We start from the raw sequence: 15,029 nt of genomic DNA, 5'->3' as shown, positions 1-15,029 counted from the left end.
GTAATTACATGGTTTAGTAATAATATGAGTAAAGTTGTCCTATGAATTGAGAATTAAAGGAACTTAAAGAATTAAAGAATTGCAGTGGGAAGAATGCTGTTATTTAACTCAGTGCACCTTCCTGCCAGGAACCAAATAATATTATGTTAGAGAATGTTTTGGAGGTAACTTGCCACCAAATTTTACAGAGGCATATTATGTGAAGATGGGCCTGTGAGCCAGAAGTTGGGGTAAACCTGAATAGCATGTTTCCAGTGTAAACTGATATTTAAAAACATGGTTTTGTTTGCTTCAAAGCACTTGGGAAACTTGAATCAGAGCTTATGCTTGGGATCAGCCCTGGTGCAGGTGTCAGCCTTTGGGCTAACTTCAAAAGCCTTTGGCTGCTCTCTATTTCTACAGGTCTCTGACTATGAAAACGTGTTTTCTATTTCAGAACTATCTTTCCATGTTTGATTCTTTGGGTTGCTTAAAGTCTCTGCAGAGTGATGTTTTTCAGGGCATTTTAGGTAATGCAGCAATTTTCAAAGACTTGGCAGTAAATGTACAATTTTGGATGCTGTTAGGGCACCAAAACACTTGAGCAGCCTGGTCTAGTGAGAGGTGAACCTGCCCATGGCAGGGTGGGGTTGGAACTTTAAGAGTCTTTAAGGTCCCTTCCAACCAAGCCACTCTGTGATTCTGTGATGTAAACTGGTGAGCACAGTAAGCTGTGAGGAAGAGTGAAACTCCACCTAATGTGCATGTTCTGTATTTGGAATCCCTGGCTCCTTTCCTTTGTGTTCCCTCTGAGCCATCCCATGTTGGCAGTAACATCTTTTTTCCAGTATGGCTCGCCCTGTAATGTTTGCACTTTGTACTTGGTTTTCATCTGCTCAGACAGCTGTTTCTTTGGGTTTGGCTCAATATTTTCCAACTATAGAGAACTTCCTAGACAAATCCTGGCCAAAGAAAGTGTTGATGACTTCTTTTAACTTCCCATCCCAAGGAGCTCTTCTTGCTGTTTTTCATTTTTCTTAACAATCCATTTGCAATAGATATTGCTGTTCTGGTGCTGATTTTTAATGCTGCTAAAAGTTGCCCAACAATGCCTGCCCTGTTCTCTGACCATACATTCAGACATTACGCTTATCTTCGGGACAGTCTCTCTCACCTGGTGCCTCCATTAAGAGTAAGTAGAACTGCTTTGGTTTGGACTTTGACACCTGTTAGAAATATTGCCAGTCTCTTCCATGTCTGTGTGTAGCACTTAGATTCTGAAAGGCTTTTCTCCAGTGCACCACAGGAATTAATACTGAAATGTGCATTAAGGCGGGAGAGACAAATGTTAAATTGTTACAGTATGGAATTCGTAATATTTTGGGGAGAATAGTAACATCATTGCTCTCAGGTGAGAATACTACATGGTTTGCTGGTTAGGTAAGATTACTGGGAGGGCAGTATTCCTGGGAGTTTTCTATAGCTTCTGACTGCATAGATCTTCCAACATTTCACTTGTGTCCTACCTGAACAGCTTATTCATAGGTGAAATGTGTTCTATTCTGCTTTGCAACATGCTTTTCCTGCATGGAAGCATGCGTAGGATTGAAGTTGGCTGTAAGTCTTATAACAGCTTATAAAATGAGTGGTGATTTGTGTGTTCTCAGACTTCCCTTGTCTTCACAGTGTCAAATGTAAGATGAGGAAGATGTTTCCCTCAAAGGGATGTTGAAGTTTAACCTGAGGATCTCTAGTGCAAGTGGATTGTAAAGTGGGGAGGATTGGCTAACAAAAATGCAGATTTTAAAACCTTGGTATAAATTCTGTATTTGAGAAATGAATTGGAGCTTTCAGTTTCTTGTTAAATAGATGTCAGCATTTTGCAATGCCTTGTGTTAGACTTTTCTCCTTTTTTTTTTTGTTTGTTTGTATGTGTTCCTTCTCAGTTGCCAGGTAGAAAGCTGGTATCCTCTGCTGTCTCTCCCAGTATTACCCCACATGAAGATCCTTCCCAGCAGTTCCTGCATCAGAGCCTGGAAAGGGTTTACAACTTTCAGCACCTCGACCCACGGGGCATACAGGAGCTGCTGGAATTTACCATCCGGTAAGGCCTCAAGCTGCCCTGTTAATGGAAAGATGTGTTAGGGTGCTTATTTACTCTGATGCAGGTGCTTTGCTTCTGAATGTGAGTGTTGTTATCTTCTGTCCAGCACTTAACTAGAGCCTTCCTTTAGAGACTGTTGTGATAAAAGAGTGTTCTTGACCTGTTATCAAATCAAATGCATGGTCTCAGGTCTGGCACAGCCCCCCAGAATAACCAGTGTGCATTTTGGGCAGGGGACATCTTTTCAGCACATGGTAAGCCTTGGGTAAGGATGTTCTTTTTAGACTGTTCACTCATGCTAAAATACACTCTCAGTTTTTGTGGTTTATAGGTGACAGCCTTGTATCTCATTCTCAGTTTTATATCCTGGTAATTTTTGGCTTTGATCGTATTATTTGTAATGTGCATGCACAAGATCTTGGTTTTTTTTGTTTTTTTTGTTTTTTTTTGGGGGGGGGGAAGGTATTGTCCCCTTTGCTCTTGCATTTTCTGGATCCTATGGCCCTTCATTCAGCAGGAAAGGATCTGCTTCTGGTGTTTTGGGTTCTTATTACTAATCCCACTTACAAAGGACTTGGGCATTCCTCATCAGTTTTCAAATCAGAGAGCTTTTCCAGGAATAGGAAGCATTCTTGCATGCTGCTGTCTGCTGCTGTATAGATAAGGGTGTATGGTGTTGCTTCTCAGTGTGGGTTTTATGCTGCCTCTTCCATTTCATCTCTAGACTCATTTACACAAACAAAACACTTGAAAAAGGTCCTTTCAATGTGATTCCTCTGCTTGGAAAGAGCAAAAGAGCCTTATTTTAAGAGTTAGGAAAACAATCCAAAATGCTTTGTTTGGAATATGGAATTTAAAAAAAGCTTAATTATTTTTATTCCTTCAAAATAGCTGCCTTCTGCTGTGTGTATGTTGCTGTGAATCACTGTCACACCCATCTGCAGCAGAGAGTAAACAGTGTGCTCTCACTGAAAACCCAGCTGTGGGAGCTGTGAGGTTTGTCCTCAGCTGCTTTGCAGCTGCTGTGTACCAGCCTAAAATATAGTCTCAAAGCATTTAATGCACTAAACACTTGAAACAGGTAATCTCTAGGCCAAGCATCCAGAACCTCTCAGTCATGAGGGTCTGGGAAGCTACCAGGCCATGACTGTTTTCAGTTTTTGGGTTGATGGAAATTATTGGCTTGTTTTTTTTCCTGATGGGATTGCCCCCCTCCCCAGGAAATTGTACTAAACTAACTCCTCTTTTCCATCCTTAAGCCAAAGGGAGGATTTGGACAAAGCCAAAGAAAGTGTTAAAGGTTATTTTGCGGAGGTCAAGATATCCCTGCACCAGCAATTTGGTTGCTGAGAGCAGAAGGATAGAAGCAGCTCACAGCAGTGAATGTTGTCATGGAACATAACTCTCTCCTCCTTTATCATTGTCATCCACTGAAATAACAGATCTTGTGGAGTTGTGTCTTCTTGGGACTCAGAGTTTTGGCTGCAGAGCCTGGGGAGCATCAGTCTGCAGTGTGGTTAGAAATGTAAAACAGGCTGTTGAGCAAATCTGTTCTGTGGTTTAGTTTCTCCATCTATCCAATAATAATTTTTCTTACAGAGATGTTGAAATCTGTTTAAGATTTGTAAGGAAATAGTAGTGGAATTTGGAACTATATAAGACTGGGGAATTGAATATCTGCCTAGTTGTTAGCTGAGCGATAACATCCTGTTCCCCATTAGTATGTTCTGATTGATTGTGACATGGGAATTAAGCACCCCAGAGTCTCCTCTTCACTCTGCTCTCTGGAAAGAGATTAAATGGAATCTCTGTGTAAGACTGAGGCTGGCTCAGCTGTTGGTGCATTGCTGTTGAAGGAAAGCACAACCCCTCACTATGAGAGACATTGAGGGGCTGGAGTGTGTCCAGGGAAGGGCAACGGAGCTGGGAAGGGCTGGAGCACAGGTCTGGTGAGGAGCAGCTGAGGGAGCTGGGGCTGTTTATCCTGGAGAAAAAGAGGCTCAGGAGGACCTTATCATTCTCTACAACTAACTGAAAGGAGGCTGTAGCCAGGTGGAACTGGTCTCATCTGAGTAGCAAGAGGATAGGTGGAATCAGCCTCAAGTTGTGCCAGGGGAAGTTTGGATTGTAAGAAAATATCTTCATGGAAAGGGCTGTCAAGCACTGGAAAAAGCTGTCCAAGGCAATGCTGTATTCACCATTCCAGGAGGGATTTGAAAGACATGTAGATGTGGCACTTGTGGTGGGTTTGGCAGTGCTAGCTTAATGGTGGGACTGGATGATCTTAGAGGTCTTTTCCAACATAAACGATTCTATGATTCTCTGCTTAGGAAAGATTTTCTTTGACTGCATATTATACAGATAACCTCATGGATTTTTGTTAATGTCTCGGGGCTCAGCACGTCTCTGGTTTGGCAGAGCCAAAGATTCAGAATTGCATCCTAAATACAAAGATAAATATAAAATAAACAAAAGAAAATTATCAGCTGAAAAATAAAATTAATAAATTAAGTAGGAAATTTGGAAGTGACAATTTTAATAGACATGGGATCAAAGCAAAGCATGGAGAAGAAAAGGCACATGTTGAAACCACATCATCCAACCTATTTCCAGTTCTGTAAGAAAAATTAATTTTGTTTTTTTAATGCACACTTTAAGAAGACTTGGCTAGCAGTAGAGAACTAAAGCCTTTTGGGTTCCATTAACTGACAATTTTTTTCTATCATATTAAAAGCTGCTTATATTGCTGTGTGATTTACAAGACATACCAGGCAACACACACCACCTAGTTGGGCAAATATCAGTACATCAGATTCTAGCTTGGCTTAAAAGGGCAGCTCTGTTTCAGATACACTTGGTTGCATGAGCCTAACACATTCCCAACAACCTTTCTTAGCCAACATTAATAGTTTGATTTCCCAGCAGTGTAACAAAAATAGGTCGTTAGCTGATGTAGAAGGCTGGAGTGTTTTAAGTTAAATCTGGAGTTGCCACTCTCTGTGGTTCCCTGGGGCTGCAGAGTAATGTGGGTTGACAGACTTAATGCTTGCACTGCTGTGCTGGTGTCAGCTTCCCAGAAAAGGGACATGCTGGGTCCCAAGGTGCAAACTGGTTTGTAGTGTGTGTTCTGCTGCTGTTTCTGGTGCTTGCTCTAATAAAAGCAGGCAGCAGAAATAGCTGGCTTTATTGTCACTGCCTTCTGAGTGTGTTTGGATTAAACTGTTCTCTGTCTCAAAATTATTTTCTCTTTTATTTTTTTTTTTTTCACATGCTTCAGTGATCTTCAGAGGCTTGGAGAGCTGCAGTCAGAACTGGCAGGGATGGCAGATTTCACTGCAACTTACCTTCAGTGTCAGCTGCTCCTCATCAAGGTTTGACTTCATCTGGGTTTTTTTGAGCTGTTATTCAAAAATGCCCCCGGTCCATCACAGTGGCATGCTTTCATGTTTTGATACTCATGCTGAAAAGTGATGTGTGATGAAAGAGCAGGTTCTGTGGATTTCTGAAAATCCTGCTTCCCTCTTGTGGCAAATAATTTATGCAGTAACTTTGCCAATGCAGACCTCTGCTGCTGTACCTAGGGCTTGTGTTGGTTCACGAGCATTTTGTCATGCAGAGTTTATTATCTGACAGAAATCACACTGAGGGCCACTGTGTTAGGAGAGCAACTTTTCCCTGCTGGTGGCTACTGGAATGTTCTTTGTTAGACTGCTGCCATTTTTATAGATGGTGATTTGCAGAGATAGGTTTATTGGTACCAGTGCTAGAGGAGTTCTTAAGCCTTCATATCAGTCATGCTTTCTTCTGTAGTGCTGAAATGATCTGTCTATTTAGTGTTAGCAGGTCAAGTGACTACTTAGACACCATTGCAGCAGCCCTTTGCAAAAGTCTCTTTTCAAAGTCAGCTTCTTGCTGTAAACAAGAACTAATTTTTTACTTCATAGAAAGTCTTGAGTTGGAAGGGACCCTCTAGTTCCATCACCCCTGCTGTGGTCAGGGATTCCACTGGATCAGATTGCTCAGGGCTGTAAGCTGGCAGTAGTATTTAAATTAGTCTCTTGGCATTCTTTGGTGTTTGAGTGTAACTTATGCACATATAAAGCAAGAAATAAAACAAGCAGCAAACAGGTTTCCAGAAGGGACTCAATGAAAGCTTTGTTATGTAAAACCAAGGATAGATTTCAGTTGCTTTACTAATGCATAGTTGCCAGTTGGCATATCTCATGGCAGGCCTCAAATCCTTGGAATATTATTTATCACCCAAAGGTATTTCAAATGAGCAGGGGTACGGTTCAGTACAATCCAGCTAAATGCAAAGGGAAATGTGCTGTGCAGGCAGAGCACTAGCCTTTGGAGATATCTTTGTTGTCCTTCTCCAGGGTTTGACTGGAATGAACCAGATGGTTTTTGTGTCTGGCAGAGGTGTGCTCTGTTTGGAAGAAGGGCAAAAGCTGCATCAGCCATTTTTGGCTTGAGCTGTAGAACAGTCAATAGATCAGTGATGCAGAGGAGTCACTAATGTGCATGGAATGGAAAGTAACTGAAAATATCAGGAATCACAGAATATCTTGGCTTGGAAGGAATTTTGAGAATCATGTGATTCCAGACCCCTTCTTACAGGCAGGGACACCCTCCACTCATACAATACAATTAGAAATTCTGAGAACCTGAATGTCCATGTAGTCCTTTTCAGTAGATTTCTTTCCAGTTGCTTCTTTTCCCAACAGTAAAAAAGCTGCTGGGGGAATTTTTTTTTTCATTACCCAGCCTCTTAACGCTCAAAGGTTCCATAGCTTTAAAGGCTCTAAATACCCTGTGATTTTAGGGGTAGTTAACTGGGATTCATGTGCCGGCCTGGGGGAAGGATATAGTCTGTACAGGCAACTTCAAAAAGGAGGCAGTGATATAAATAGTCAGTCAAGCTTTCTACATTTTTTAAAATATAAAGCAAAAAGCAAATAGAGTGAGGTAGGCAGTTGGGATCTTTTGTTTTTGTTTTTTTTTTGGGGGGGGGGGTGTTTGTTGGTTTTTTGTTTGGTTTGGGTTTTTTGTTTGTTTGGTTAGTTTTTTTGAGGGGTTTTCTGGGTTTTTGTTTTTGTTTTTTTGGGTTTTCTTGTTTGTTTGTTGGAGTTTTTTGTTTTGTTTTTAATACCAATATCAGCAGCTGAATTAGACACAATATTCGTAGGAACTCCAGGATTTTGGTGGAGTGGAGGAAAGTGACTGTGGAAGTAAGTGTGTTTCTGGGGACAGTTATTTTTATTCCCACTTCTTGCCCTCTGAGATTGCCCTGATCTTGGTCCCAGGGGTTGATAACAAGTGAGCTCTTGGTTATGAAATACAAGGAGTTTGGCTTGACGAGTCTCTCATTCACAGCTTTGTTAATATTATTCTTAACTTCCATTATATTTTCTAGTTGCATAGGTATCTCTGTTTCTTTATAGAACAATGTGTATTTTGGAGGCCTTGGTTCCTTGTGTTGTATTTAAAAGCACAAAAGAAAGCTTTGGTGTGCTTTTTCAACCAGTTGTTTAGACTGAATTGGATATTTATCATAATTTATTTATTTTTTGTTGTAGGCCTTGCAGGAGAAGTTGTGGAATGTGGCAGCTCCCCTGTACCTGAAACAGAATGCATTGGCATCTACTGCAGCAAAACAGGTGAGATGGAAGCAGCTGAGCCTGCACAGAGGCCAGTCCTTGGGTAAGAGTCTTTTGTTTGCCATGGAACAATTATACACAGCAGACCTTCCACTGGTGTAGTCTTTCCAAGTAAATCTCAGTCCCCCAAACTGAGGTAATTTCTCTACTCTATAAAAGATGAGTGGGGAGGGAGGGAAGTTCATGACCTCTGTAGAAAGGCAAATATCACACTCATCTTCCAGAAGAGTAAGAAAGAAGATCCAGGAAACTGTGGGCTGCTTGTCCTTGCCCCTTTCCTTGGGAAGGTTATGCACCAAATACTTATAAAAGCTGTTCCTAAACAAGATCAACAAAGCTACTTGGAACAGCCAGAATGCATTTCTCAAGAATAAATTATGGCTGCCCACCACCACAGCTCTGTGCTGTGACCAAGGGGAGGACAATGGAAATTGCAAAGCTTGAATAAGAGGTGGTAAGGGTCCTGCAAATTGAGGAGCCAGCTGATATGCTGGAGGGCATGGCTGCTGGTCTGGACACACTGGGGAACTGGGATGACAGGAACCTCATCGTGTTCAGTACATTGAATATGAGGCACTGCAGGAGGCCAGCTGCAACTGGGATGACTTGATCTGGGAAATGATCCAGCTCTGGGGAGATGCCATCTGGAGGGCTGTGTCATGTGTTGGCCTCTCCAGTAGAAGGAAGAGGCTGACAAACTGGGCTGAATTCAGCAGAGGGCCACCAATGTGGTCAGGGGTTGGAGCACATTACCTGCAAGGAAAGGCTGAGGGAGCTGGAATGGTGCAGCCTGGAAAGAGCAGGCCTCAGGATGGATTTACTTCTGTCTAGCACTGTCATTACAGGATATAAATGAAACAGAGCCAGACTACTCTGGACAGGAGGCACTTGGCAAATGATGAGAATTTTTTATCAGCTATAATGGGAAAATTTCCTGTAAGGATGGTTGAGTACTGTTGCCCAGAAAGGTGGGAGGAATCTCTGTCGTTGGAAGTTTGCAATTTGATGTGGCCCCAAGTTACTGGATCTAATGAGACCTGCTCTGGGCAGGGAGCTAGGCTAGATGAATTCCACAGGTCCCATCCAATCTGAGTTATTCTGATTCTGTGATGTATAAATGATCAGATCCTGGAAAAACTGAAGCTGAACCCTAAGAAAAGGTAAAGAAGCAAAGCAAGGTGTTCGATAGTCTGGTAACAAATCTAGGGTAAAAGCAAGTTCATGGATCTGCTGGGAAACTGGTGATATTTTGAGTCTTCAGATAATTAAGATGTAATAGACAGGTACTGCTGTACATCAAAGCCTTCTCTGCTGTTGATGAGTAGAAACAAAAGCCATACACCTTTTGAAATCATCTCTAATTGAAATGTTTGTCTTGCGTGCCCTCCTGAGTAGTGTGTGAACCTCCTGGAAAGTGTTTTCTGTTGTGATGGTGGACGTAGGTCACTTGCTGTCAATGCAAGATGAGGGAGTATTCCCTGTTAAATAACTTGAAAGTTCTTTGGCATCTGCACAGTCATACTGAACTCAACTGTATTTATTTGAGCACACCCTCTTGCTTCATGTATTTCTCAGTATGAGATAAAAATACCAGAATCTGGTGATCATGGTTGTACCAGGGCTTAACAGTCTGATGGTTATTTTATCCCTGTGGTGTCTGTCTGGCAGATCTTGGAAGAAACTTACAAAATGGAGTTCATGTACAGTGGAGTGGAAAGTAGACAAGTGGTCATTATTCACCACATGAGACTGCAAGCAAAGGCCTTGCAGCTGATAGTGACTGCCCGCACCACCAGAGGGTAAGGAGCACCTGACCTAAGGATCTTCTTAGGGTTTGCTCTAATATTACTGTCCTTAAGCTTTGTTTAAAAAAACAGCAAGTATAAATTAGACACATAACAGGGCAGCATGCCAATAATCATTTGCTAGAGTAATTTAGAACAAAAAAATGCTTTCTATTACCTTTGATACAGCTGTATAGGGACACAATCCTGAATTAGATGACAAAACTATTGGGAAGATGGGTTTTGTGGGTTGAGTTCTCTCATTTAGGAACATATAAGTAGGTTAAAAACATTGCAGAGTTGATATTTGGGACCTGCTTAAATGAGGAAAGTAATATATCAAAAGAATGTACCAAACACATTTGCTTCATTACGTATTCATTGCTGAATTTTTAGCATCAGGGAACTCTTGTCCTCCTGACTGATGTGCAACTGCTGTGTGTGACTCAGAAGCTGCTCCTGCGCAGGCTTAGGTACATGAGAGGCTCTGAGTGGTTTGTTTTGGCTGATGAAGTTAAAGAAGTAACACATGGTTGTAGAATGAGAACTTCAGCTGGTGGAATTAGAGTAAATTGGCTACTGTCTTAGTTTACTTCTGTTTCAGGTTTGTTGCCATCAATTTACTGTGTTACTGTGGATGTCCATAATATATTAGCCTTTTAACCACTTGTTTTATAGGTGGAAAATGAGTATTCTCTAACAGTAGCTTTGGGAACTTAATTAGTGCCTTATGCAAATGGGGGTTTTTATGTAAGAGGGGGAGATAGATAAGTGAGGAATACTTTTTTGGTTCAAAAACTAAAATCTTCCCATTTTTAAGAGGTCCAATTGGATTCCAAACCATCTCAATGTGTATAGCCATAGAGCCATTTTTCTTTCTTTAAAAGTAAACCAAGGAATATTATTTTAATTACAGAGTGGAACCTCTTTTTGGGATGTGTGAAAAATTCCTCCAAGAAGTGGATTCATTTCAGAGGTGACAAACTCTATTGCTTCTTCACTTTATATCACCACCATTGTCATCAGGGGATATTCACTTTGTCTTTCATCTCTTCACATCTCCCTTCCCTGCTGTCCTACATTGGGAACTGTCATGTGATAATAATAAAGCAAGAAGAACCTTTGTAGTTAAAGTCTTTAATATCAGGATATTATGCTGGTACTTCAGAAACATGTGCTCTGAATTAATTTTTTATAGAATAGCTGGCTTTTTTCTTGTATTTATGGGGATTTATCTATTCTGAGTAGATGCTGTTTTGATAAATACTTAAATTTTTTTTTGTTATTTTGTCTCCTGAAGTCTGCTGAAAGTGTTTTGACTTTCAGAGCTTAATAAAAAGCAGATTACCCTTGATGTACTCATCATGTAGCAATAAGTCAGAGAAGAATTCTGCAGTATCTTTCCTGGCCCTGTCTACTGCTTTTGCCACCTCTTAGTAGTCACCTTTACTTCCAGGGAGGATAGATGTATTAAGTGTCAGTTTGATGATTGGATTGATTCTAGTGAAAGCTGTCCCTGCCTATGGCAGGGGTGTGGAACCAGGTAATCTTTGAGGTCCCTTCCAAACCATTCTATGGTTCTGATTCTGTGAAATAGTGATGAATTCTGCTGAGACTCTGTGCAAGGAAAAGATACACACAAAATGAAAGAGTTCTATCTTCCAGCTCCAGATGGGCATTAGGGTAGGACAGATTTGGTCCTGTTTTCTTATCAGTTAACCAGCCATGACTGCCAAGCTTATAATAAATGTGAATTTAGGCAGAACTAGAAATAAAATTCTGCTAAGCCAACTAAAGATACTTGTATCTCTGGACTAGCTATACAATTCCTTGCTGAGTCATAAAATTGTAGAATCACAGAATCATAGAATGGTTTAGGTTGGAAAGGATCTTAAAGACCATCTTGTTGCATCTGCCATGAGCAGAGACACCTTCCACTAGGGCAGAACTCCATCCAGCCTGGCCTTAAACACTCCAGGGATGGGGCTTCCACAGCCTTTCAGGGCAACCTGTGCCAGTGCCTCACCACCCTCACAGTGAAAAATCTCCTTCTAAAATCAAATCTAAATATTTCCTCTTGTAGTTTAAAACAATTCTCATTTGTCTTGTCATGATTTGCCTGTGTAGTCTTCTTTATAAGCCCCCTCTAAGTACTGAAAAATTGCAATGGGGTCTCCCTGGAGCCTTCCCTTCTCCAGGCTAAACACTCCCAACTCTCTCAGCCTGTCTTCCTAACAGAGGTGCTGAGCATCTTCCTGGCCTCCTCTGTTCTTCTTACACTGTGAGCTCCAGAACTGGGCACAGTACTCCAGGGGGGATCTCATGAGGGCAAAGAAGAGGGGGAGAATCCCCTCCTTTGACCTGCTGCCCACACTACATAGCCCTTGGTGGTGTCAGTTTGAGCGCAAGGCACAGTCCCAACACAAGTCATCTCTTATGAATGAGATACATCAGAAGAGAAAGGCAGGTAGCTAATTCTGTCATTATAACTAAATATAAGTATTAAAGTAGCTTGACTAAAAATAACAATACTGTGGGAAAAGTTGAAAAATACATTTGATTGTGAATCTATTCTTTATACAGATGTTTCATCTCTGAGCTCCCACATATGCAAGGCAGTTTTGTAGATAAACTGCTGGACTTAATGCCCAGACTTGTGACGTCCAAGCCTTCAGAAGTGGTCAAGATTCTTCAGACAACATTGAGGCAAAGTACCTTCCTCCACCTTCCTCTTCCAGAGCAGGTTGGTTTAACAGAAAATAAAAAGCAATATCCTTGTGGACTGTCTTGGCATCTGACTGCTTTCTAATACACCATTAAGCTTTTAGAATTCAGGGTCTTGTCAGACACAACTCTTACTTATTTCTTGTTTGTCTTCTTATCTAGCATCCTCCAGACTACTGCTAAAAACATTAAAAACCTAGTAATTCCTCGCAATATTAAAAAAAAAAATCCAAAGTTGATGCAGGTCTCTGTTAAGAACAGTAGTAACTATGGTTTGTTTTTTTTTTCCTCTTTCCCCCACCTTCTGAATTTGCCAATGGCTTTGCCCCTAACAGCTCCATAGAGCCACTGCAAATATCATTGAGCCTACTGGTGAATCTGATAATCCCCTGAGGTTTACATCAGGATTGGTTGTGGCACTGGATGTTGATGCAACTCTGGAACACGTGCAGGATCCCCAAGGAACTGTTAAAGTTCAGGTAAGAAGTCATTTGACATAAATGCGAACAAGATTATGTCTTGGGGGGAGTTTCTTTGAGGATGTCAATGCTTTTAGATTGCAAGTAATGATATACTTTATTAGTAACAATGCTGGATTTCTGGGTTTTGACCAGTCATTCAGAAACTGGTTTGTCTGTAGTGGGCTGAGAGTTGACTTGGGTGCAGTTCTGAGTTTGCTTTGAGCACTTGGATGTCATTCTGTGCTTCCATGTGCACTGTGCATGTTATGGACATGAACACCAATAAGTGCTGGTGAGCTTCCAGCTGGTCTAGTAGGAGGAGAAGAAGGAAAAGAAGTTGTTCTGTGTGGCACAAAGATATGCAGGCTCTTAGCTCTCTGTATTTCTAGTTTTCTTCCTGCTGCTGAATCAGTTTTTCATGCAGCTGAGGAGGTAGGAGTGGTATGATCTATGCAGCATCACTGCTTTACAAAGAAATGAAAACCCCAGTTAGAATGCAGAGGAAGAAGGTGATGTTAGTGTGGCCATTTTTCCACCTGTGCTGTGGGTTTGAATGGCAGCATGTGGCTGTTATATTCAGGGCAGCTGAACTTCTGGCTCCAAGCTAAAGCCCACTTGTCTTTCCTTCCTAACTCATAGACAGTAAACAGCCAAGTAATGCACTGTTCCACTGTGTAGATCTCCCGTGCAGTCATTCCTTTATTTTTTTTTCCTTTTCTTTTTCTTGTTCCCCTCTAGGTGTTGTATCCAGATGGACAAGCACAGATAATCCATCCTAAACCAGCTGACTTCCGAAATCCTGGCCCTGGGAGGCACAGGCTGATAACTCAGGTTTACCTCTCTCACACAGCCTGGACAGGTAATGTTAATGATACAAGTTAATGTGGCTGTGTGGCTGCACTTCCATTAGACACAAGTTACATACCCACAGTCTGGGGGGCTCTGAGGATCCTGGACTCTGCAGCTGTGGTTGTGCTGCCCTTGGTGTCGATCAGGCCTTTGAGCAGTTACACCTCCCTGTTTACCAGACACTGCTGCTCTGTAAGTTATTAAAGGGGATGCTGTTTTGGGAGAGCCCTGGGAGCCTTCCCGTGAGAGCTGTGTTCAAGGTGAGGTCACCCACTCATGTGCAGAGCAAAGGAGCCAGGTCTGCATCCTCAGGTAAAGGCACGGGATCGTGCTAAACTGACTCCTTGTAAGTTGTTTCGGGTCTCACAGGTATCAGAGCATGGCAGGGAACAGTACAGCAGTACAATTTCATTGCTGATTCAACTTTCACCCTTTTAATGCCCTGAAAACCCCACCTTTAGTTCTGATGATGATGTGACTCCAACAGTCCTCTTCAGTCCCAGCTGCTGTTCACACTTCCCCATGGAAGCACTTCAGTAATTGGCTTGTGGACTTCAAATAACAAATGCAAAGTGTATTTGATTCACAGCTCCATTTGTCCTATTTTCTTTTAATCTCTTCACCTTTATTCAAATGTGGGGGTTTCCTCTGAGAGGTTTTTTTTTTCTGAGCAATTTTTCGTTGGATTTGTTGATTTTTTTATTTTAACCAACAGAATTTTGTTTATTCCATGTTCCTTCACATATGCTTTTTTTATATAGTATCTCCATGGTGTATTCACTCATCCTGCTGTCTTAGTTTTGTTTTGGAGAAGAAAACATGGTACTGTTTCTAGGACTGGAAGTATCTGGGTTTAAGGGCTGTTCCTATTACTTCACCAGAGGGAGCTGAAGTCCTTATTTCTACTTCTGCAGTGTTCACTGGAAGGGCATTTTAAGCATGGCCCTGAGGCATGCTGTTCTGGTGTGTCCTCTAGGCATTATTTTAATCACTAACTTTGACATTGGCACTTAGGCATATAAAACAGGGGGAAGAAACTGAGCTGGGAGGGCCTCAGAAAACAGGGTCAGAATTGCCTTGAAATTCAAGACGACAAAACTCGTTAAAGGCCAGTTGAAAGAGTGTGCTTAGGAAGGAGAATGTTCAAGTGCAAAGCACTGATTAACTGCCAGATATAAAGCAGAAGTGAAAGAAGTGACTGCAGGCTGCAAATAAGAGTTGGTGGAGTGATAAGTGAGCTTAGGGAGGTGTTGGCTGAAGGTGGAGTCCCTGTGCAAAAGAGTTATTCCTTGTGTTCTGTCGGGTGCTGATGATTCTCAGCTGGAGATCCCTGCAGTTCTAGATGTGGAATCTTAAAATCCTGTGGGTTTCAGCAGGTTTCATTTAGGTTTCATTAATGTGGTCCTGTTATGTTTATCCCTGGTATACAGTTAAGTCCTGCACACCACCTGGTGCTCACTCCCCAGTG

At 41.7% G+C, this 15,029-nt stretch overlaps 1 protein-coding gene across 2 annotated transcripts in view; it reads left to right on the top strand.

The window, feature by feature from the left end:
• Positions 1–15,029, top strand: part of INTS4 (integrator complex subunit 4) — a 32,215-nt gene that overhangs the window by 14,796 nt on the left and 2,390 nt on the right. For both annotated transcript variants that reach the window (XM_021533977.3, XM_021533978.3), the window contains exons 14-22: positions 1,038–1,171; positions 1,926–2,083; positions 5,361–5,454; positions 7,663–7,743; positions 9,412–9,542; positions 10,444–10,503; positions 12,111–12,270; positions 12,587–12,730; positions 13,451–13,571. In XM_021533977.3, the coding sequence (XP_021389652.1) occupies positions 1,038–1,171; positions 1,926–2,083; positions 5,361–5,454; positions 7,663–7,743; positions 9,412–9,542; positions 10,444–10,503; positions 12,111–12,270; positions 12,587–12,730; positions 13,451–13,571 (1,083 nt within the window). The remainder of the gene's footprint in view (positions 1–1,037; positions 1,172–1,925; positions 2,084–5,360; positions 5,455–7,662; positions 7,744–9,411; positions 9,543–10,443; positions 10,504–12,110; positions 12,271–12,586; positions 12,731–13,450; positions 13,572–15,029) is intronic.

Source organism: Lonchura striata, chromosome 2 (assembly GCF_046129695.1).
Source record: "Lonchura striata isolate bLonStr1 chromosome 2, bLonStr1.mat, whole genome shotgun sequence".
NCBI lineage: Eukaryota > Metazoa > Chordata > Aves > Passeriformes > Estrildidae > Lonchura > Lonchura striata.
Note: the sequence above shows the minus strand (reverse complement) of the source record. Positions and strands in the feature narration are given on the sequence as shown.